Source organism: Salmo salar, chromosome ssa03 (assembly GCF_905237065.1).
Source record: "Salmo salar chromosome ssa03, Ssal_v3.1, whole genome shotgun sequence".
Taxonomy (NCBI): domain Eukaryota; kingdom Metazoa; phylum Chordata; class Actinopteri; order Salmoniformes; family Salmonidae; genus Salmo; species Salmo salar.
This window is the reverse complement of record NC_059444.1, coordinates 52,914,441-52,937,311: the sequence shown is the minus strand read 5'-3', so window position 1 is coordinate 52,937,311 and position 22,871 is coordinate 52,914,441. Positions and strand designations below refer to the sequence as shown.

The window sequence follows — 22,871 nt, the reverse complement described above, 5'->3', positions numbered from 1 at the left end:
AGTCGCGGTTTTGTCTCACCAGGGGTGATGGTCGGATTCGCGTTTATCGTCGAAGGAATGAGCGTTACACCGAGGCCTGTACTCTGGAGCGGGATCGATTTTGGAGGTGGAGGGTCCGTCATGGTCTGGGGTGGTATGTCACAGCATCATCGGACTGAGCTTGTTGTCATTGCAGGCAATCTCAACACTGTATTACAGGGAAGACATACTCCTCCCTCATGTGGTACCCTTCCTGCAGGCTCATCCTGACATGACCCTCCAGCATGACAATGCCACCAGCCATACTGCTCGTTCTGTGTGTGATTTCCTGCAAGACAGGAATGTCAATGTTCTGCCATGGCCAGCAAAGAGTCCAGATCTCAATCCCATTGAGCACGTCTGGGACCTGTTGGATTGGAGGGTAAGGGCTAGGGCCAATCCCCCCCAGAAATGTCCGGGAACTTGCAGGTGCCTTGGTGGAAGAGTGGGGTAACATCTCACAGCAAGAACTGGCAAATCTGGTGCAGTCCATGAGGAGGAGATGCACTGCAGTACTTAGTATCTGGTGTGGCCACCAGCTGCATTGACTGTTACTTTTGATTTTGACCCCCCCTTTGTTCAGGGACACATTATTCAATTTCTGTTAGTCACATGTCTGTGGAATTTGTTCAGTTTGTCTCAGTTGTTGAATCTTATTTTCATACAAATTTTTACGCATTTTAAGTTTGCTGAAAATAAAGGCAGTTGACAGTGAGAGGATGCCTCTTTTTTTGCTGAGTTTAGTTAAATGGAGAAGTACTCTCCCATCAGTATGTGCTAAATTCATTTTTAAACTGATGGGTTTATTGGTGTTAAAATACACCAGTTATGCTATTTTGGACCACCAGGCTGCTGATGTCATGCAACCTGACGTTTTTGTATTTATACTTTTTCATAATAACAAGTTTGATGTCTGACGACAATAGAAAGTTCATGATGTCACTGCGGAAACTGTATACAGACATGTCGATAGACATAGTATAAACCAGGCTTTAGTCTTGTAATCTTTGGTTGTTTAATACACTACCGTACTCACTATGTTTAGCACATGGCCTCACATGTGAATCCTTAAAGAGATGGGTGGGGCTAAGGCTTAAGTGGGTGTGAATGCTGAATGGGTGTAGACAAAGAAGAGCGCTCCAGTAGTTGTACCAAAACATTCAAGGTCCATTTTCTCAAAAGTGGGGTTACAAGTTTATCAACTTTCAGTGCAGAATTACTTTCCCATTGTTCCTCAACTGTAGTGTATGATATACATATATGATATCTCTACTTTTATCCAATTTTAAAAAACACAATTTCAAATTTTGCTACATAAGACCGAATCAAGCCCATCGGTCACATATGATACATTTTTGGGGTTCAATCCAAGAATCTAGCAGCAGTATTTAGCACTAACTGAAGTTTATTTAGTGTTTGATCTGGGTAGCTGGAGAGTGGAGCATTGCAGTAGTCTAATCAATAAGTGACAAACGCATGGGTTAGTTTTCTGCGTCCTCTCTATCCCCTATCTTTATTTATCTCTTGCGGTCTTTCTCTCTCTTCCTTTCTCTCTCGGTCCTCTTTGGCCTTATTATTGAAGAGCTGAGATGGTGAAGAAGATTAGATAAAGGGAGAAGTACCCTCCCATCAATATGTGCTCTCTCTCGCTCTGTCATGACTTCCCATGATCTCGACCAGATTTTGTTGTCAAACGGGGAGAGACTGGGAAACAATCTTTTAGTGGCACTTTCACATCTGTTCTGTTAACCCCGCCCTTTAACCCTTACAGCCTACTAGGGAAAGGGAATACCTAGACCGTTGCGCAACTGAATGCATTCAACCGAAATGTATCTTCCGCATTTAACCCAACCCCTCTGAATTACTACGCACTAACCTCGTGCCCAGGCTCAAATTACTGGCGTGTAGAGCCTGGTAACAGTGTAGGACTGTTACCAGGGGGGGGTCGATTTACTGAGTGGCATGATAATCAGTTCAAATTCTGAGCGTATTGCACGACTATGAGGCATGGGGCCAAATTGAGGCAGAAAAGTGTTTTGCTATGGTGCACCAAATAAATAATTCCCCGTAACCCGAGGTAGTAGGAACATATCTCTCTGTTCATTCTAATAACTAGCGAGCGTAACTCTGCTAGCCGTCCTGTAACGTGATGTGCACTGTCTTCAAATAGAAAAAGTAAGGATACGCCATCAAAGGCAGTTGACGATGTTGTGATTCTACAGAACACTATCCCAGTAAAAAGTACAAGCACAGTCTTTTCCGTACCAATGACAATGATGTAGAACGCTACGACTATTGCAAAGCACTGGAGGAGATTGTTGGAACCATCTCTGTGGGAGATGGCTTGCCGCTGGCAGTTTTGAGAAAAGTGTTGAACTCTTCAAAGAATATACTACAAAAGCAGCTGTGAATTGGAAATAATGTATATTTGAGAAAGAAAATATCCATGTTGCACAAGCTAACCCAGTTTTCTTTGTTGCGCAAGAACACAGAAACAATACTGGCCCCTGTATGCAGGACACTTATGGGGAGGTTATAAGGGTTGCGCTAAATGGTGATGGATAGAGATCAGCCAATTAAAACCAGTAGTTTTTTTTGTCCGCTCCTGCCATAGGCTTCCAGTCAAGTCCCGTTCTGAGGCACTTGGAAACCAGATGGTTCGACAGAGAGAGATCAACTAGGCACTAGGTCTGAAAGGATTGTCTGGCCAATGAGTTACCAAGCTGTGTCTAGATATAATTTCATTATGAATGAGGTCTTAATGAAAAATAACTAATAAAAATTAACAAGCTTTTAAGTGTTTCCTCCCCTCACCCCTCCATCTTTCTCTCTTCAGGTTCAGGAGCAGGTGTCCATCTCTCTGTCTGTGGCACAGGCCCTAGCTGACGATGTGGACTGTCATGTCTTCCCCTTCAGGGACTTTGGGAAGGGACGCATCAAAAAGCTGAAGATCAGCCCAGACGCCTTCATTCAATTGGCTTTGCAGCTAGCTTACTACAGGGTGAGTTAAAGGGAATGTCCTTCAACCAGTTGGCTCTGCAGCTAGCTTCAGGGGGTGCTGGTGCTCTTGGGGGCGGCGGAGGGGGTATTTGCTGGGATTCAAGCAGCTTATGAAATTAGCTAGTTTGATGTGCAATTCGTTACATTTTAAAATTAAAACAAAAAATGTAAATGAGACTCTAAATAAAATGTAAAAAGTATTTAACAAAATAAAAAATTCGACCAGGCAACGAGGGCACTTTTTCATAGGCGGGCAAAAGGGCAGGTGCTCGGGCACTGGTTGAGCTCGATCTGTGCACGTGCCTGGCTAGCTTACTACAAGGTGAGTTAAAGGGGATATCCTTCATTCAGCTGACTCTGCAGCTAGCTTACTACAGGGTAAGCAGGATATTCCTAGAACATACAGTGCCTTCGGAAAGTATTCAGACCCCTTGAAGGCACACCTGTCTAGATCAGGACCCACAGTTGACAGTGCATATCAGAGCAAAAACCGAGCCATAACGGCGTATGAATTGTCCGTAGAGCACTAAGATCTGGGGAAGGGTACCAAAAAATGTCTGCAGCATTGAAGGTCCCCAAGAACACAGTGGCCTCAATCAGTCTTAAATGGAAGAAGTTTAGAACCACCAAGACTCTTCCTAAAGCTGGCTGCCCAGCCAAACTGAGCAATTGGGGGAGAAGGGCCTTGGTCAGGGAAGTGACCAAGAACCCGATGGTTACTCTGACAGAGCTCTAGTGTTCCTCAGTGAAGATGAGAGTATATTCCAGAAGGACAACCATCTCTACAGCACTCCACCAATCAGGCCTTTATGGTAGAGTGACCAGACAGAAGCCACTCCTCAGTAGAAGGCACATGACAGCCCGCTTGGAGTTTGCCAAAAGGCACCGAAAGGACTCTCAGACCATGAGAAACAAGATTCTCTGGTCTGATGAACCAAGATTGAACTCTTTGGCCTGAATGCCAAGAGTCACGTCTGGAGGAAACCTGGCACCATCCCTACGGTGAAGCAATGGTGGCAGCATCATGCTGTGTGGATGTTTTTCAGTGGCAGGGACTGGGAGACTAGTCAGAATCGAGGCAAAGATGAACAGAGCAAAGTACAGAGAGATCCTTGCTCCCGAGTGCTTCGGACCTCAGACTGGGCGAAGGTTCACCTTCCAACAGAACAACGACCCTAAGCACACCGCCAAGATAATGCAGGAGTGGCTTTGGGGCAAATCTCTGAATGTCCTTGAGTGGCCCAGCCAGAGCCCGGACTTGAACCAACTCCAACATCTCTGGAGAGACCTGAAAATAGCTGTGCATCAATGCTCCCCATCAAACTTGACAGAGCTTGAGAGGATCTGCAGAGAGGAATGGTAGAAACTCCCCAAATACAGGTGTGCCAAGCTTGTAGCGTCATACCCAAGAAGACTCTAGGCTGTAATCGCTGCTTCAACAAAGTACTGAGTAAAGGGTCTGAATACTTATGTAAATGAGATATTTATGTTTGTAATAAATTTGCAAAAATGGCTAAACAGTTTTTGCTGGGGTATTGTGTGTAGATTGAAGGGGGGGGGTGATTTGATCAATTTTAGAATAATGCTGTAAGCTAACAATGTGAAAAAAGTCAAGGAGTCTGAATATTTTCTGAAGGCACTGTATATACAACATTGAGAAGACCCTCTATGCCTATTCATAGATTCCAAGTGTTCTTAAGTTCTTTAGAAGTCCGTCATCCATTGCGGTCGATTGCCTAAATCACTGAATTAATCAAAGCTAAAACAAGAAATCTGTCTTAGTCGTACCATTTTACATCTAACTAAGGTGTTTTGCGCACCGATGAGCAGTGTTTATGAAGTTTGACAATGTCATGAAAGCTAGCCTGATTTGTCCAACATTAGCTAACTAGCAACAGCTAAGCTAGCTAGCTAGCTAGCTGAGCCAGCTGTCATACTTCATATGAAACAAAAGGGATGCAGCTAACCCAGTGCGTCACACACAATGTTGAATTCTTCCAATAAAAGCTAGCTAGCTTCTGTTGCTAAATCATAATCTAGCTGACATTATTATTCGTTTTCACGAAGCAGCTGCCTGTTGCCGCGACTCACGCGAGTTTGTTTATGTCAGAAAAATGTAGAGTTAGCTAGCTTAGTAGTAGCTAGTAGCTATGTCAGTAATGCCACATTAATGTTAGCTAGCTCCATCTATAGTATGAGGGAGGATTTTGTTTGCTGATTTTAGGTGCTGTGAAAAGCTCGCTAGGAGCGAGATATGGATCACAACAGAGTATTCTTGTCAATCTTGTCAAGATATCTTGGTTTTCCAGGTGTGGTTAGATGGGCGATCTTGGCGTTAGTTGCCGTCTTTGACCAGACTAGTTGCGCCAGAATGGGCGGTCCTAAAGATGGCGGACCCTACAAAATTTAACAAAATGGAACTCAAAGTGATGTCACTGGTCCCTATTGATATGATCAAATCAAATGTATTTAGATAGCCCTTCTTACATCAGCTGATATCTCAAAGTGCTGTACAGAAACCCAGTCTAAAACCCCAAACAGCAAGCAATGCAGGTGTAGAAGCACAGTGGCTAGGAAAAACTCCCTAGAAAGGCCAAAACCTAGGAAGAGACCTAGAGAGGAACCAGGCTATGAGGGGTGGCCAGTCCTCTTCTGGCCGTGCCGGGTGGAGATTATAACAGAACATGTTCAAATGTTCATAAATGACCAGCATGGTCAAATAATAATAATCACAGTTGTCGAGGGTGTAACAAGTCAGCACCTCAAGAGTAAATGTCAGTTGGCTTTTCATAGCCGATCATTGAGAGTATCTCTACCGCTCCTGCTGTCTCTAGAGAGTTGAAAACAGCAGGTCTGGGACAGGTAGCATGTATGATGTAATCTTATTCAGTTTTGGAAATCCCCTGGTAAAGGTGCTACTCTTTGAAAGACACATTCAGAAGGCAGATGGGGGTACTAACCCAAGTTTTCCTCCATAAAGCTATCCTCCACATATACTGTATCTCAAGCACATTGAAAAAAGACCTGTAGCTGATTTTTGTGGCCACTTTACATTCTTATTTTAATTTAATCTCTGAATTCCATGCATGCTTTAGTCTTGGGTAAGTACTGTAGCTAAATATACCTTCTGAATCCTTCTTTGCCAGCTCCCTACTAATACCTCTTGACATGGTATCTTCCCCAGTTATCTCCTCTCACTATTCAAATAAGATGTCAAACTGTTAGGAATTTTTGGAAAGACCAGGGACTAGTTGGATCATGCCACTGGTGTCAGTGACCTCTAGTAAAGGTCTCTTTCATTCCTTCTGACAAGGAAACAAATATTCCTCTCCCACTCTTACATAGAACACAGGTGTTTGTTTAAGTGATTGCTGACATTACTAGACTACTTCAACTGAATAAAATGTGTCATGAACCAATAACATTATTTTACAATAACAACATCTTGCAACTAGGAATGGAATTAGAGTAGGCTACCACGGAAATTGGCTATTGCTTTATAATAAAATTGTGCAGTATGCTGAGCTGTACAAGGTTCGAAAAAAATAAATACATGAAAACATTATTACCATCCATGAACATTGAGAAGAATACTGATCATTTCAAGTAATTATACTAATAATGTTCCCTTTACATTTTTTGTCTCCCAGGATCGTAAGACATTTTGCCTCACCTACGAGGCCTCCATGACACGGCTGTTCCGAGAGGGGAGGACGGAGACTGTACGGTCCTGCTCCAATGAGGGCTGTGCCTTTGTCAAGGCTGTGGAGAGCGGAGAGGTAGGCGTACTGATTGGGGGGTGTTTTAAATGGTGCTCATAAATTCTTCTAGAACCTTCCCAGTGGCTCAGTGAAAATAGGTTTCACAGGTTTTACTGTGTTATTGATGCTGAGTCGCGTTCACTTCGGAATGAATGTGTTCACACTTGATATTGAAACAGATTTCACTCCAGTATAAATAAGGTCATTTAGGAAGAAACGGGTTTCACTCAAAGGGATTTGCATTCTTTCTTCAGACACTGATGACTCTTACAGCTGTAAGATTAATTGAATTCAAATTCAAATTGTGATATTGACATATGCAATATCCATATGTCAAGAGGCAAAAAATATTAGCCCTTTGACACCGATATTGAGATGAGAGCGATGCAAGACATTTGTGCTTCACACCAGTGTTTCCTCTGTAGTCATTTAACTGTGGCGATGCGTCAGTGCAAAATCATTGCCGCCATTTCGCAGTTGGCAAGTAACCCCATGCTACCCTAACAGGTAGGCCTACATTATGTTCACTGTGTTGTCACAAGTGTTTTGGGACATACAATCGTGGCCAAAAGTTTTGAGAATGACACCCATATTAATTTCCACAAAGTTTGCTGCTTCAGTGTCTTTAGATATTTTTTGTCAGATGTTACTATGGAATACTGAAGTATAATTAGAAGCATTTCATAAGTGTTAAAGGCATTTATTGACAATTACATGAAGTAAATGCAAAGAGTCAATATTTGCAGTGTTGACCCTTCTTTTTCAAGACCTCTGCAATCCGCCCTGGCATGCTGTAATTTAACTTCTGGGTCACATCCTGACTGATGGCAGCCCATTCTTGCATAATCAATGCTTGGAGTTTGTCAGAATTTGTGAGGTTTTGTTTGTCCACCCGCCTCTTGAGGATTGACCAAAAGTTCTCAATGGGATTAAGGTCTGGGGAGTTTCCTGGCCATGGACCCAAAATATTGATGTTTTGTTCCCCGAGCCACTTAGCTATCACTTTTGCCTTATGGCAAGGTGCTCCATCATGCTGGAAAATGCATTGTTCGTCACCAAACAGTTCCTGGATGGTTGGGAGAAGTTGCTCTCGGAGGATGTGTTGGTACCCTTCTTTGTTCATGGCTGTGTTCTTAGGCAAAATTGTGAGTGAGCCCACTCCCTTGGCTGAGAAGCAACCCCCAACATGAATGGTCTCAGGATGCTTTGCTGTTGGCATGACACAGGACTGATGGTAGCGCTCACCTTGTCTTCTCCGGACAAGCTTTTTTCCAGATGCCCCAAACAATTGGAAAGGGGATTCATCAGAGAAAATGACTTTACCCCAGTCCTCAGCAGTCCAATCCCTGTACCTTTAGCAGAATATCTGTCTGTCCCTGATGTTTTTCCTGGCTTCTTTGCTGCCCTTCTTGACACCAGGCCATCCTCCAAAAGTCTTTGCCTCACTGTGCGCACAGATGCACTCACACCTGCCAGCTGCCATTCCTGAGCAAGCTCTGTACTGGTGGTGCCCCGATCCCGCAGCTGAATCAACTTTAGGAGACGGTCCTGGTGCTTGCTGGACTTTCTTGGGAGCCTTGAAGGCTTCTTGACAACAATTGAACCGCTCTCCTTGAAGTTCTTGATGATCCGATAAATGGTTGATTTAGGTGCAATCTTACTGGCAGCAATATCCTTGCCTGTGAAGCCCTTTTTGTGCAAAGCAATGATGAAGGCACGTGTTTCCTTACAGGTAACCATGGTTGACAGAGGAAGAACAATGATTCCAAGCACCACACTCCTTTTGAAGCTTCCAGTCTGTTATTCAAACTCAATCAGCATGACAGAGTGATCTCCAGCCTTGTCCTCGTCAACACTCACACCTGTGTTAACGAGAGAATCACTGACATGATGTCAGCTGGTCCTTTTGTGGCAGGGCTGAAATGCAGTGGAAATGTTTTTTGGGCATTCAGTTCGTCTGCATGGCAAAGAGGGACTTTGCAATTCATCTGATCACTCTTCATAACATTCTGGAGAATATGCAAATTGCCATCATACAAACTGAGGCAGCAGACTTTGTGAAAATTAATATTTGTGTCATTCTCAAAACTTTTGGCCACGACTGTACAGTACTAGTCAAAAGTTTGGACACACCTACTAATTCAATGGTCTTTCTTTATTCGTGCTATTTTCTACATTGTAGAATAATAGTGAAGACATCAAAACTCTGAAATAACACGTGTAATCATGTTGTAACCAAAAAAAGTGTTAAACAAATCAAAATAGATTTTTATGAACGAGTAGGTGTGTCCAAATTTTTGACTGGTACTGTACATTTCATCAATAGGATGCTAATAAGTTAAAATATCACATTTGGGATCTAGCTAATGATTATGTCCAGTTAGCACTGCATGTATTAAGTCTTATTAGCTCATTTTAGAAGTGCTGTTCTCTACCTTGACACTTGTCTCATGGAACGATCAAGTTTTCACCAAATATTCGAAAATTGCAAGTCATAATCTCAATTGGAATATCTAGCTCCAGGTTTATGACAGATTTGCTCATGCCTGATGGATAACTGCACTTAACTCCATTATCTGCACCTCAGAATTAAACTACTACATACTCAACTAAAGAAATAAAATACTCCAACAGTAATTAGCATATATCCATTAAAATAATGAGGATTAACTCGATAATAATCTCCTAGCCTAGCGGAACCAGTTTCACGCCATAAATATCTACATTAACCTCTTATGGGGGTTTCATTCTCATATTACAATTGTTTTTTAGTAACCTCTTTCGCCCCACTACTACCATCAACTGTAATCATAATTCATCCTATCTCACTTCTAACAGACAGGTTATCTTATTACAGGGGCCGGAGCACTGCAGGCGGCTGTTCCGATTGGCTGCTGAGAAGCACCAGAACCTCTACCGATTGGCCATGACAGGGTCCGGCATTGACAGGCACCTCTTCTGCCTGTACGTGGTGTCTAAATACCTGGGGGTGGAGTCACCGTTCCTAACAGAGGTAGGTGCTAACATGCTAGCAAGAACAGTATCCCCCTTCCCGGCACACCCTCATTTTCTGTAAACAAATCAGCACATAAAGATGCAATTCGTTAACTTCAGTAGCAGTGCATGGCTACATTTACTGTTGAAGTAAAATACCAATTTTTATGAAGCCCTAATTGGTGTTTTTTGAATTTCCACACATGGGGAAATGTTTTTAGCAGGGTCCCCAAAAAATTGGCCTATGATAAACGCATTTCATGCAATTATACATCATTTACATGACATAAGACATTATTAGCAGAATCTTTTTTTAATACTACACAAATGACCAAAATGAGTGGCTACTCTGACACTGACAAACGGAGATCAATAAAAACGACCTGGTCTTGAATGCAAACAATAGCCCAGGCCAGGCCAATGAAGAGACACACAGATAGTACAATATTAGGATACAGCCTTATTCGAAAATGGATTAAATTGTTGTTTTTCCTCAATCTACATACAATGCCCCATAACGACAAAGCAAAAACAGTTTTTAGAAATTTTTGCAAATGCATTAAAAATACAAAATGTATCACATTTACATAAGTATTCAGACCCTTTACTCGGTACTTTGTTAAAGCACCTTTGACAGCGATTACAGCCTCGAGTCTTCTTGGGTATGATGCTACAAGCTTAGCACACCTGTATTTGGGGAATTTCTCCCATTCTTCTCTGCAGATCCTCTCAAACTCTGTCAGGTTGGATGGAGAGCGTTGCTGCACAGCTATTTTCAGGTCTCTCCAGAGATGTTAGATTGGGTTCAAGTCCAGGCTCTGGCTGGGACATTCAGAGACTTGTCCCAAAGCCACTCCTGTGTTGTCTTGGCTGTGTGCTTAGGGTCGTTGTCCTGTTGGAAGGTGAACCTTCGCCCCAGTCTGAGGTCCAGAGTGCTCTGGAGCAGGTTTTCATCAAGGATCTCTGTACTTTGCTCTGTTCATTTTTCCTTCAAACCTGACTAGTCTCTCAGTCCCTGCCGCTGGAAAACATCCACACAGCATGATGCTGCCAGCACCATGTTTCACTAAGTATGGTGCAAGCGTCACATCCTCCAGATGTGACCCTTGGCATTCAGGCGAAAGAGTTCAATCTTTTTCATGGTCTGAGAGTCCTTTAGGTGCGTTTTTTCAAACTCCAAGTGGGCTGTCATGTGCCTTTTTCTGAGGAATGGCTTCCGTCTGGCCACTCTACCATAAAGGCCTGATTGGTGGAGTGCTACATAGATGGTTGTCCTCCTGGAAGGTTCTCCCATCTCCGCAGAGGAACTCTGGCGCTCTGTCAGAGTGACCGTTGTGTTCTTGGTCAACTCACTGACCAAGGCCCTTCTCCCCCGATTGCTCAGTTTGGCCAGGCGGTCAGCTCTATGAAGAGTCTTGGTGGTTCCAAACTTCTTCCATTTAAGAATGATGGAGGCCACTGTGTTGTTGGGGACCTTCAATGCTGCAGAAATGTTTTGGTACCCTTCCCCAGTTCTGTTCCTCGACACAATCCTGTCTCAGAACTCTATGGACAATTCTTTCAACCTCATGGCTTGGTTTTTTCTCTGACATGCACTGTCAACAATGGGACCTTATATAGACAGGTGTGTGCCTTTCCAAATCATGTCCAATCAATTGAATTTACAACAAGTGAACTCCAATCAAGTTCTGGAAACGTCTTAAGGATGATCAATGGAAACAGGATGCACCTGAGCTCAATTTCGAGTCTCATAGCAAACGGTCTGAATACTTACGTATATAATTTCTATTTTTTTAATTTGTAATGCATTTGCTCAAATTTCTAAACCTGTTTTTTGCTTTGTCATTATGGGTTATTGTGTGTGATTGATGAGGAGAACAATTAATTGAATCCATTTTAGAATAAGGCTGTAACGTAACATAACCTGGAAAAAGAGAAGGGGTCTGAATTCTTCCCGAATGCACTAGGCTACTAAGGAAACTTTCCAGTAGCACTGACTCACCCAATGATGAAGATAAAGGCTACTCACCGGTGATGGCTCTGAGCTCGTCGTGGCAATAGCCTGTCTCAAGATAAGCTACTTTGATAAACAGTGCTGCTATTTGCTCAAAATTGGAAGTTGTTGAGGGGAAAAATACTTTATATTCGTTTCACAGACAAATAATTTTTGTCTTTTCAGCAGTAGGCGTTTACTTTCCAAAATGTGTCTTTCCCACATTGTAATTGGAAGTTTGAGAAAGGCAAACTTGACAGCTGCAAACAACCATAGAAATATAATCCATAGATGGCAGTTCCCATTCAACCCAGGACTGGCTAGTGTATTGCTAGAGTACCCTTGAGTTTAACAGTCAAATTGCCAAGTAAAGAGGTTCCTTAACTTCAGCCCCTGTAAGCCCCTGCATTAATCAGGCCCTGGTGTTTGTGTGTCAGCTTCTGTCAATATCCTGTAGGGTCTGAAATAAGATAGTGGGTTCAATTCCCAGACCACCCATACTTAAAAAAAATAAAAAATGTATACAAGCATGACTGTAAGTGGCTTTGGTTAAAAGCGTCTGCTAGGGCTCCGACAACACCTAGATCCTTCTGTGTGTCTGTCCATCTAGGTGCTGTCAGAGCCCTGGCGTCTCTCCACCAGTCAGACTCCGGTTCAGCAGCTGGAGCTGTTTGACATGAAGAATCACCCAGACTTTATATCTCTGGGGGGAGGCTTCGGCCCTGTGAGTAAACGCACACCTCGACGCAGACACACACACCTCTACCCAGACTTCAACTACCTGGGGAAGCTTTGGCCCTGTGAGTACACACACCCCTACGCAGACTGACACACACCCTTTTGCTACTTTCCCCACGTCTTACCTCTGTTCCAGGTGGCAGACGATGGCTACGGAGTGTCGTACATTATCGTAGGAGAGGACATGATCAACTACCATGTATCCTGCAAGCACTCCTTCTCTGAGACGGTTAGTGTGTATTATACACTCATGTATTGGTGACAGATGTTAACGTGCATATAGCAAATGGAAACGTTGACAAGCTATACATTTTGTCTCTTTTAAACAGACACAAATCATGCATGGCCAGCTGAACATTATGAATGTGCCCTTTTAAAGACCCCCCCCCTCATCTCCCTTTCTCTATCTACTGTATCTATCTATCCCTCCCCCCTCCCTTCTATCTGTACAAGTCTTTAACCCCCCCCTCCCAATAAGTAAAACCAAATCAAAATCTGTCTCTCTCTCTCTCCATCTTTTTCCATCATATTTCTCCCCAGAAATAAACCAAGTCAAATCATTGTATCTCCTATTTCTCTCTCTCAGGACTCCCACCGGTTCGGGGCCCAGATCAGTCGGGCTCTATTGGATCTCCTCTCTGTGCTTTCCCCAGCTAAGACAGAGAACTCACAGGCCCAGGACAAGAAACAGCAGTGAACACTTACAGGGAAAGAAGGGACCATGGGGTGGGATGGGGGTAGGGGTTTGCTTAGTTTTTTTGATAGAGCGATAATATTATATTGAGCGTGGTTCTGTATAAAGAAAGCCCTAAGAGATTCGGTGTGATGGAATGATGAGAGATGTTCCCTTCTGCTCAGAGATAGAGGTGAAGAGATGGAGAAGTGCAATAGGAAGCAAGGGAACTAACAAAGATGAGGCAGACAGCTAGGGAAGGAGGGATGGGAGAGAGATATCTCCACAAAAAGAGAAGAGAATGAGGGGAGGTTACCCCCACATAGGTCAGAGGTAGGCAATAACCTTTTTTTCTTGTTTTTCTTTCTTTGTGAACCCACCATTATGGCTTTTCTTTTCTATTTTATCATCTTGAACGTGAACTACTGTTGGAAAGAGTTGGAATATTTTATTGAAAAGTCCTTTTGAAGTTGGCCTCAAAAAAGACTTCCCTTGTTAAAAATAAAGCTATAGGAGAAGCAGTGGAAGTTTAAAGAATCGGGACGGACTTGTAATTTTGGTTTAACTCTATTCTCACTTGAATGTAGATCACTAACTGAATGGGTCGGCTGCAGTGAACATCATTAGGATAAGATATCAGGGGCAGGGTTGGGGTCAATTCCATTTCAATTCAATCAATTCAGGAAGTAAATTCAAATTCAGTGATTTTAAAAACAATTCAATTAGATTTTTCAATGATTTCTCAATACATAAGAGAAGGAGAAGCACTTATTTGATTTTCTGTTTTTCTATTTTAATAAAAATCACTTTGGAATTTACTTTATTGAAATGTAATTGATCCCAACCCTGTCCAGGATATCTTCTTAATTCTTTGGCTAGGGATCATCTCCAGGGCTCGTATTCATAAAGCATCTCAGATTAGGAGTGTTGATGTAGGGACCGTTTTGCCTTTTTAGATCATAATTAATAAGAGTATATGGACAGGGATGGATCCTAGATCAGCACAACTACTCTGAGATGCTTTTTGATTACGGGCGAGGTCCATTTTTTGTTTTTAAACACCCTCACCGGTAGAAATCCACTTTTTCGAGTTGAAAGACAATGGCCAGAGCCTACGTTTTGTTTCAGGGCTGGGTTTTATTTAAATGTTACCACCCACCAGCATGGCATTGTTTATTCATCAGAAACCGCTGCAAAGTTTTTCCTCTTCGCGATTGGATCATTTGTAAATGTTTACTTATTTTTTTTGCTAGTCTGTATTAAAAAAAAAAATATTTGACTATTTTATAAATGGTATAAATGCGTGATATGATGGCATTTTGCAAACCCGCTTCCCCCCCGTTTCTGAATGGTTTTGACAACTAAAGTTTTGCTTTACTACAGGCTCCACTGTTTTGATTGGTGTAAGGTTAGCTAGAAACCACAAATGTCTATTCAGATAATGAAAAGGCACCAGCGAAAGAAAATTCAAGGAATTTATAGTTAATGTAAGCAAAGTCATTGTGGCCTATCATTTCAACTCCCCTGTGAGAACCATAAGCATGGGCTGACTTGGCTTTGCTGTACCCCAGCCAAAACCTGCCAGCAGCCTACCTACTGTACCAAAGGTTGCACTACAATGTCGAAAACGCATATCAGCAGTCAATAGTTATAAATATTACTGGAGCTTCATATTATTCTCTGGAATTGTTTTTATGGTGGAGTCGAGGCCATAATTTGTGGAAGATGCCAAAACTTTGACGATAACGATAGATGGCGGTGTCAAAGATAGGCCAGTGTTTTCCATCTGTGGCGGAGTTTCCCTAAATCAATGCTTATGACAAATCCAGAACCAGCCATAGAGCTACAGTAGCTTGCTACTGGCGTAGTAAAAAAAAACAGCAACAGGTAACATTAACTAGCAAAATAAGGTTAGCAAGATGGCTAGCTAGATAATGTTAGCAAGATAGAAGATGGCTAGCTAGATAATGTTAGCAAGATAGATAGCTAGATAATGTTAGCATGCTAGCTAGCTACACTGAATGACTCACTGACTGACTCAGTGCCCTATTTGTTGATGATTACGTCAAAATAGTGGTGGCAACTTCCTCTGGGGGGAGGGGGTCCTTTTAAGTTCCCCAGAATGGGATCATCTATAGCAGAGAGGAAGAGGCAAAGCACAACGTATCACTCACGCCAAAATCTTTCCAAAACAAGCCAGTGCGTTTCTATGGGCTTATTGTTGCCCTACGCTTGTCGCCTGCCTTCCCGTCTTTGGGACAACGACTCCCATTGTTGGGGTGGAGACATGAGTATCTCATCATTATATACAGATCTCTGTCTATAGCTGTCCGCTCCAGCCGACCCAGCAGCACTAGTTTAATGTATGTGTCAGTGTTTCTAATCCTGGTTCTGGTGACCCAAAAAGGGTGCAAAAAAAGTGTTCTTGCCCTGGCACTAACACACCTGATTGAACGAATCACTTGATGATTCGTTGAGTCAAGTGTGTCAGTGCTAGGGCAAGGAAACTAAATGTTTCCCAATCCCCAGGACAAGGATTGGGAAACTATGTGATGCTCAGAACCTAGGTGGATGGAACCTAATCCATGTTTACGTTTTTTGTTTGTTGTATGTATAGTAAGTAGGACGCTCATATTATTGTCAGTCATTTTGCATATTAAGAATTATTTATATGTAAACGTGACTGTAAAAATGCCTTTAACCAATGGTAATGGTAGTATGAATTGAATACTTTTCATGGCCTAGTAGGTACTGTTTGTGACAAAGTTGACAAAGTTGACTGCTGTCTTGGCTGCTGATTAAGAACATCCAGAAATTATTGGTTGGAAGGCAATTTCAGCTCAGGAGAAGGGCTGAGTTTCAAGTCTTGGATTGGAGCAATGCCCGATCAGGGCTATTCAATGTTGGTCCTGGAGGGCCAAATCACTTCTGGGTTTCATCTTCTCCTTCTAATCAGGGACTGATTCAGACCTGGGACACCAGGTGAGTGCAATTAAAAACCAGAAGCGTTTTGGTCCTCCAGGACCGGAATTGAACAGCCCAGTGGCCTAGTTGAATGAATGGTCTACGTTTACCAACCAGATATAGGCCTGAATCAATTCCCTTGAATTGACAGCAGTCACTGGTGGTGATATTGCGGGAGGAATTGATCCTAAGCTTTGCAGGTAAAAAGAAAGAGAACCATGTGCACACTATTGTGTCTAGAGCCATATGCTGGTTCTGGCAGTAGCAATGGTGTATCCAAAAACACTGCAGGCACATGTAGGCAATAAAAACATCTATGGATCAACATGTTGTCATTCCGCCTATAAACAACAATGCAGCAAATTAATTGGTTCTGTGTTATGCTTTTCCGTGTGTGTGTCATTCCTTGAGCATGCATGAGCTACCATGGACACAGCTGCTCCAACCTAAAATTATTTCGAAGTGATTTGGGTAGATGCTGTGATATCAAAGAGCACCCATGCAGCTCCACTCCATATCTCCCTCTACTATGTGAAGATATTTGTTAACTTTTGTCAGCAGAGAAGTTGCTCCGCAGAAAGATGACATAATCCATAGTCAATAGGGATAAAAAAAAAAAAAAGGAATTAGGTTATAACAATGGGATACAAAATACATGATTATTTTTGTATTGCAAATGAGTCATTTCCATTCAAAGGCGTTCATAATTCACATGCGGAAACTGTTACTAACTCGTCGACACATCCGTGCATTGAGTGTCCACAGTAACGGGACATTTCCTATTTTCAGCTCTGAGTTTACAGCCAACTGCACTGACCGCAAAATACCTGAACCGTGATCCCGCGATTGGCATTTACGCAGGGTTCTTTAGTTTGCGGAAAGGCTCGACATGTCTACTTCAGTTTATGACGTTGGATTAGAACTCCAATAACATCCTATTCCTTCCGCGATATGTGAATGTAGCCTAGTGGAGCTATTAAGGGTCGTTGAGGTGTCAATGCCGACTTCCCTGAGGTCATAAAAGTCCCTAGAATGTCCAAGTGGTACAGGGACCTTTTTTCACATTTAGGGAGAAGAGGAGGGCCGGAGTGGCAGTTTAAACTACAAAAGCGCTGTAGTCTACAAAAGTGAAAGTAATGTCAAGATGCACGCTTGCAAGACTTCTAGAGCAGACACTAAAAGGTAAGGTGTTGCTGATATTCGATCTATTTCTGTTTTCCCATGCCAACATCTTTGTAATTGTTATAGGCTTGTTAATAATAACATTTATACACAACCTAAATGTAATAGTTTTTATACCAGGGGTAGGCATTTAGACAACTAGATTCAGACGCAGGTCGGTTTTGTTTAAGTGAATGGTCGGGGGGCTGGAACGTCATTATAATAATTTTTAGGTAGTCCCACACTGCAAACTGATCATCTAAGCCCCAAAAGGGATTGTATTTGAAAGGAACAACAATTTCATACCTTGATTACATTGAGACAGGACCACGTCTATTTCTATTCGTGGGAATACTTGGGAACAGATTTCCTAAATTAAACACGTTTAGCTGAATTCCTGGTGATTGTCTGTTTTGGGGATCAAAAGAATCACATACAGGACGGTTTTGGCCTGCAGGCCACATGGTTTTTTTTTTTGGGGGGGGGGGGGGTTAAATTCCCATGTATGGTATAAAAAAAAATACAACTCTACTGATGTGAAAATGTTGCTTTAAATAGCCAATGTACCCACTCTGGGATTGGCACATGCACTCTAGCCAACACCTAGCTGATACATCCAACAATGACAGTGAGAGTGAGAGTGAGAGAGAGAGATGGGTGGTTGACAAGGCATCTCATCTGTATAGTGTTCTACTCTGTGGATAGTCTTTGTGCTGCTATCTGCCTTGTCTAGTCAACGTAGTGGTATGTAGAATTCATGCACCTTTACCTCTGCTGCTGCTGCAAAAACAAAGAAACGGATGACAAGATTCACATTAGCATAAAAAAACAAACACATACACACAAACTCACTGTTGTACACATGCACATACACAAGCGTTCATGCAGATAAACTCTTCTCTTGTCACTCTTCTTTTTGTCAGAAACAACACACACACACACACACACACACACACACACTCTGATGTGTATGCAGATACAGTACATTTTAAACTTCACAAAATGATCTGAACAATGACGGCCTACCCCGGCCAAACCCGGACGACGCTGGGCCAATTGTGCCCCGCCCAAAGGGACTCCCTATCACAGCCGGATGTGACACATTTTTTATCGATTCCACTTGAGTTAGAATAATAGAATACACAAGGTGCAATTTCGAAATTTGGTTGTGCGTCAGCAGCCACTCAATTAGCCAATGTCACCAAAAACATTTTTTATTGGTAAATTAGTCCAGCTATGTAAACTTGCAGGCATGGTCGAATTACCATGCTCATCAGTTATCATATTAAAAACAGAAAGCCTTTGCCTCCATCCGATGGCAATATGTGTAGAATTACAGGATATTAGCTGGAAAACTGCACATCTAGGCCTATTTCATCTGTACCCTAAACTGCATGCTTTCCCGAGTCACAGTGGGAGGAACCGAGGTAAAGACCGATTCAGGTTGGATATTAAACGGATATTCGCCTGTAGTTTTCCTTACGTCCACCAACAGCAGTTAGGGACCGTCAACATAGTGACAAATCACATTTTTCTAATTTCAATAGCTCTTTAACCATTACTTTTAAAACAGGTTCTAGCTAACCCGATCGCTTAGACACACATTGCACACACTTTTTTTTGTTGATTTATATCTTGCACTAATTTAAATTACTTATTAACATTTTTGAATTTCAATAGCTCCTTGGTCATGTGACCTACTGAATTCAACAAGGTTCAGAATGAACACTCAGTGGGCCTACACATTGCACACCATTTAGTTTGTCCATTTTCATCTCACGCAATTTTACATGAATTTAACGTTTTCAATGTTTCTAATTTCAATATCTCCTTGGTCATGTGACCTACTAACCTCAAACAAGGTTCAGAATGTCCACTGACTACCCTTCCTTATTGCACACCCTTTAGTTTGTCCATTTTCATCTCACACGTTTTTACATGAATTATTTTAAATGTAACATTTCAATATCTCCTTGGTCATGTGACCTACTGACCTCAAACAATGTTCAGAATATACACTCAGGGGGCCTATACAGTGCGCCCTGGAATGGGTTCACCCCTAGAGAGGGGCCCAAGCCCTAGAAAGCGTTGCGGTTTCGGTGGCATACGGTGAGCTCTCCCTGGCCCTTGAAAATCTGGGGGAGTGGGTGTAAATCTCACGCCGGGCCGTACCCATATCCACAGCAGGTTTCCAAGGTGAACAGCCTCTGGCATGTTATAACAATGTAGATAAGGGAAGTTGGCAAAAAAGATCCGTAACTTCGGGATAAGGATTGGCTCTAAGAGCTGAGTCAGTCGGTCTGGGGTGCGATGCGAGGCTGGGCTTGAGCCGCGGCTGGGGGAGCAGTCGCTCTGTCGCCCTCCTCTCGCCACCATTGGAAGTTCATTGTGTGGCCCATCCCGCATTCTCTCGTGCATGGTCTCGCAAGGGGCTGCGTGCAGGGGTTCGTCGGGGTGGTGTCCGTTGGCGGGACGGAAGGCGGACCGGTGGGGGGTTGGGTCCGGAGGTTGGCGGTGGCAACTCCGGACGCACGCCGGGCCCTTCTCGCAGATCTCCCCAGCTACGGCGCTCGCATTGTAGGTGAGGAGGTCTCCTCTACGCTCACTAGACTTGAGGCAGAGACTAAACCCATTGACCCCGCAGTGATAGGGCATTGCATGGATCTGGCTCATGCCCTACGAAGTGGGGAGAGGTATCTCTAGCTTGTCTGGAGAGGGAGGCCTACATCTGATATGGGTAGTACCATCCACGGCCATGGATTTGCTGTGAAACCATAAAATGGACGGAAGAAGCCTAGGTTCCCACTGGGCACGGATCACTGAATGTCAACTTGATGAAATTCAAAAGGAGCGTACCCACCTGTCGCAGTCGCACTCAAATCACACGTGGGGTGACTGACCCCCTCATGTCAAAGTGAGGAAATTCGATGAAGCGGGGGTAAACGGCGGGACATAATTAAGAGTCTCTTGAGGTAGCCAAATGCCTCGTCATCCAATTAGTGATCCGCATGAATGGATGAATGAGATTCCCACTGTCCCTACCTACTATCTAGCAAAACCACAGCCAAGGGAATGGGCTTGATGGAATCAGTGGGGAAAGAAGACCCTGTTGAGCTTGACTCTAGTCTGGCACTGTGAAGAGACATGAGAGGTGTAGAATAAGTGGGAGGCCCCGGCCGCCGGTGAAATACCACTACTCTTATTGTTTTTCGCGCCGGGTGCAACCCGCTCCGGGGACAGTGGCAGGTGGGGATTTTGCCTGGGGCGGTACACTTGTCAAATGGTAACGCAGGTGTCCTAAGGCGAGCTTAGGGAGGACAGAAATTTCCTGTGGAGCAGAAGGGTAAAAGCTTGCTTGATCTTGAATACAGACCGTGAAAGTGGGGCCTCACGATCCTTCTGAATTTTTGGTCAAAGGGCTATTTTTGGTCAAATAGCCCTTACATAGCCTGGAGTTGTGTTGGGTCATTAAGCGCAAACCAGATGGGATGGAGTATCGCTGCAGAATGCTGTGGTAGCCATGCTGGTTAAGTATGCCTTGAACTCTAAATAAATCACAGACAGTGTCACCAGCAAAGCACTCCCACACCATCACACCTCCTCCTCCATTTTTCACAGTGGGAACCACACATGCAGAGATCATCCCGTTCATCTACTCTGCTTCTCACAAACACACTGCGGTTGGAACAAAAAATCTCACATTTTCACCAGTCTGACGATTGCTCGTGTTTCTTGGCCCAAGCAAGTATCTTCTTCTGGGTGTCCTTTAGTAGTTGTTTCTTTACAGCAATTCGACCATGAAGGCCTGATTCACGCTGTCTCCTCTGAACAGTTGTTGAGATGTGTCTGTTACTTGAACTCTGTGAAGCATTTATTTGGGCTGTAATTTCTAAGGCTGGTAACTCTAATGAACTTATCCTCTGCAGCAGAGGTACACTACCGGTCAAAAGTTTTAGAACACCAGCTCATTCTAGGGTTTTTCTTTATTTTTACAAATTTTTAAATTGTAGAATAATAGTGAAGATATCAAAACTATGAAATAACACATATGGAATCATGTAGTATCCAAAAGTGTTTAAAAAAAATCTAAATATATTTGAGATTCGTCAAAGTAGCCACCCTGTGCCTTGATGACAGCTTTGCACACTCTTGGCATTCTCTCAACCAGCTACATGAGGTAGTCACCTGGAATGCATTTCAATTAACCAATGTGCCTTGCTAAAAGTTAAATTGTGAAATGTATTTTCTTCTTAAATTTGTTTCAGCCAGTCAGTTGTGACAAGATTGCCCTATATGGTAAAATACCAAGTCCATATTCTGGCAAGAACAGCTCAAATAAGCAAAGAGAAACGACAGTCCATCATTACTTTAAGACATGAAGGTCAGTCAATCCAGAAAATTGTGAATTGCTGCAAAGAAACCACTACTAAAGGACACCAAGAGGAAGAGACTTGCTTGGGCCAAGAAACACGAGCAATGTACATTAGACCGGTTGAAATTTGTCCTTTGGTCTGGAATCCAAATTGGAGATTTTTGTGAGACGCTGTGTAGGTAAACGGATGATCTCCACATTTGTTTTTCCCAATGTAAAGCATGGAGGAGGTGTTATGGCGTGGGTGTGCTTTGCTGGTGACACTGTTAGACGATGCGACACAGGGGAACCCAAGAGCAGACTCAGATGAGGAAACAGGAATGAACCAAAATATTTGTTACACAGAGAGATATGGAGTGCAGGTCCTGGGAAGCTCAGATGAGTTGCAGAAAAAACAGATGTGGAGACTGAGGTTGGAGTTAGCAGAGTAGAACAGGGTAAACACATCCTAAAGGGATTCCAAAGTAGTGGTGGTGAGTGAAATCCAGAGCAAGGTAGTTGGGTGGTGAGATGTGGAACAGGAGCCAGAGACAGAGCAGTAACTGCAATGAGAGGATAAACGGTGTCAGGCAGGGAAACAGGCACAGCACAGTAACAGGATCTTGAATAATCATAGATGGCTAGAATCATGAACTGACTGAGCAGAGATTACAATCTGGCAGAGTGGAAGGACTGAGTATTTGTAGATGTCTTGATTATGGAACGAGTTGCAGCTGGTAGGGATCTGCTCTGACTCCAGCACACCTGTCTCCAACGAGAGAGAGAGAGAGAGAGAGAGAGAGAGAGAGAGAGAGAGAGAGAGAGAGAGAGAGAGAGAGAGAGAGAGAGAGAGAGAGAGAGAGAGAGAGAGAGAGAGAGAGAAACTGCAGGTCAAGAAGACACCGGCTGAACACCAGAGAGCGTAGCAGGAGCAGATGTGACAGACTGTCTGTGATTTATTCAAAAAGCCTACAGGCTCTAGTTTAGTCTTATCTTGATTATCGTCCATTCATGTGGTCGAGTGCCGCAAGGAAAGACCTACTGTAGTTAAGCTACAGCTGGCCCGGAACAGAGCGGCACGTCTTACTCTTAATTGTAATCAGTGGACTAATGTAAATACTATGCATGCCAGTCTCTCTTGGCTAAGATTTGAGGAGAGACTGACTGCATCACTTATTTCTATAATTAATGTGTTGAAAATTCAAAATTGTTTGCGTA

The 22,871-nt window shown here is 43.1% G+C and overlaps 2 protein-coding genes across 6 annotated transcripts in view; both read left to right on the top strand.

Annotated features, from left to right (window-relative positions):
* Window positions 1-16,504, top strand: part of cpt1a2b (carnitine palmitoyltransferase 1A2b) — a 53,648-nt gene extending 37,144 nt beyond the window's left edge. For all 4 annotated transcript variants that reach the window (XM_014192738.2, XM_014192737.2, XM_045714934.1 and 1 more), the window contains 6 exons: window positions 2,855-3,019; window positions 6,669-6,797; window positions 9,637-9,792; window positions 12,377-12,490; window positions 12,641-12,733; window positions 13,091-16,504. In XM_014192738.2, the coding sequence (XP_014048213.1) occupies window positions 2,855-3,019; window positions 6,669-6,797; window positions 9,637-9,792; window positions 12,377-12,490; window positions 12,641-12,733; window positions 13,091-13,201 (768 nt within the window). In that variant the 3' untranslated portion in view covers window positions 13,202-16,504. The remainder of the gene's footprint in view (window positions 1-2,854; window positions 3,020-6,668; window positions 6,798-9,636; window positions 9,793-12,376; window positions 12,491-12,640; window positions 12,734-13,090) is intronic.
* A 118-nt stretch (window positions 16,505-16,622) lies between these two features.
* Window positions 16,623-22,871, top strand: part of LOC106600943 (uncharacterized) — a 36,138-nt gene continuing 29,889 nt past the window's right edge. For both annotated transcript variants that reach the window (XM_014192744.2, XM_014192745.2), the window contains exon 1: window positions 16,623-17,323. In XM_014192744.2, coding sequence (XP_014048219.2) covers window positions 17,286-17,323 — 38 coding nt within the window. In that variant the 5' untranslated portion in view covers window positions 16,623-17,285. The remainder of the gene's footprint in view (window positions 17,324-22,871) is intronic.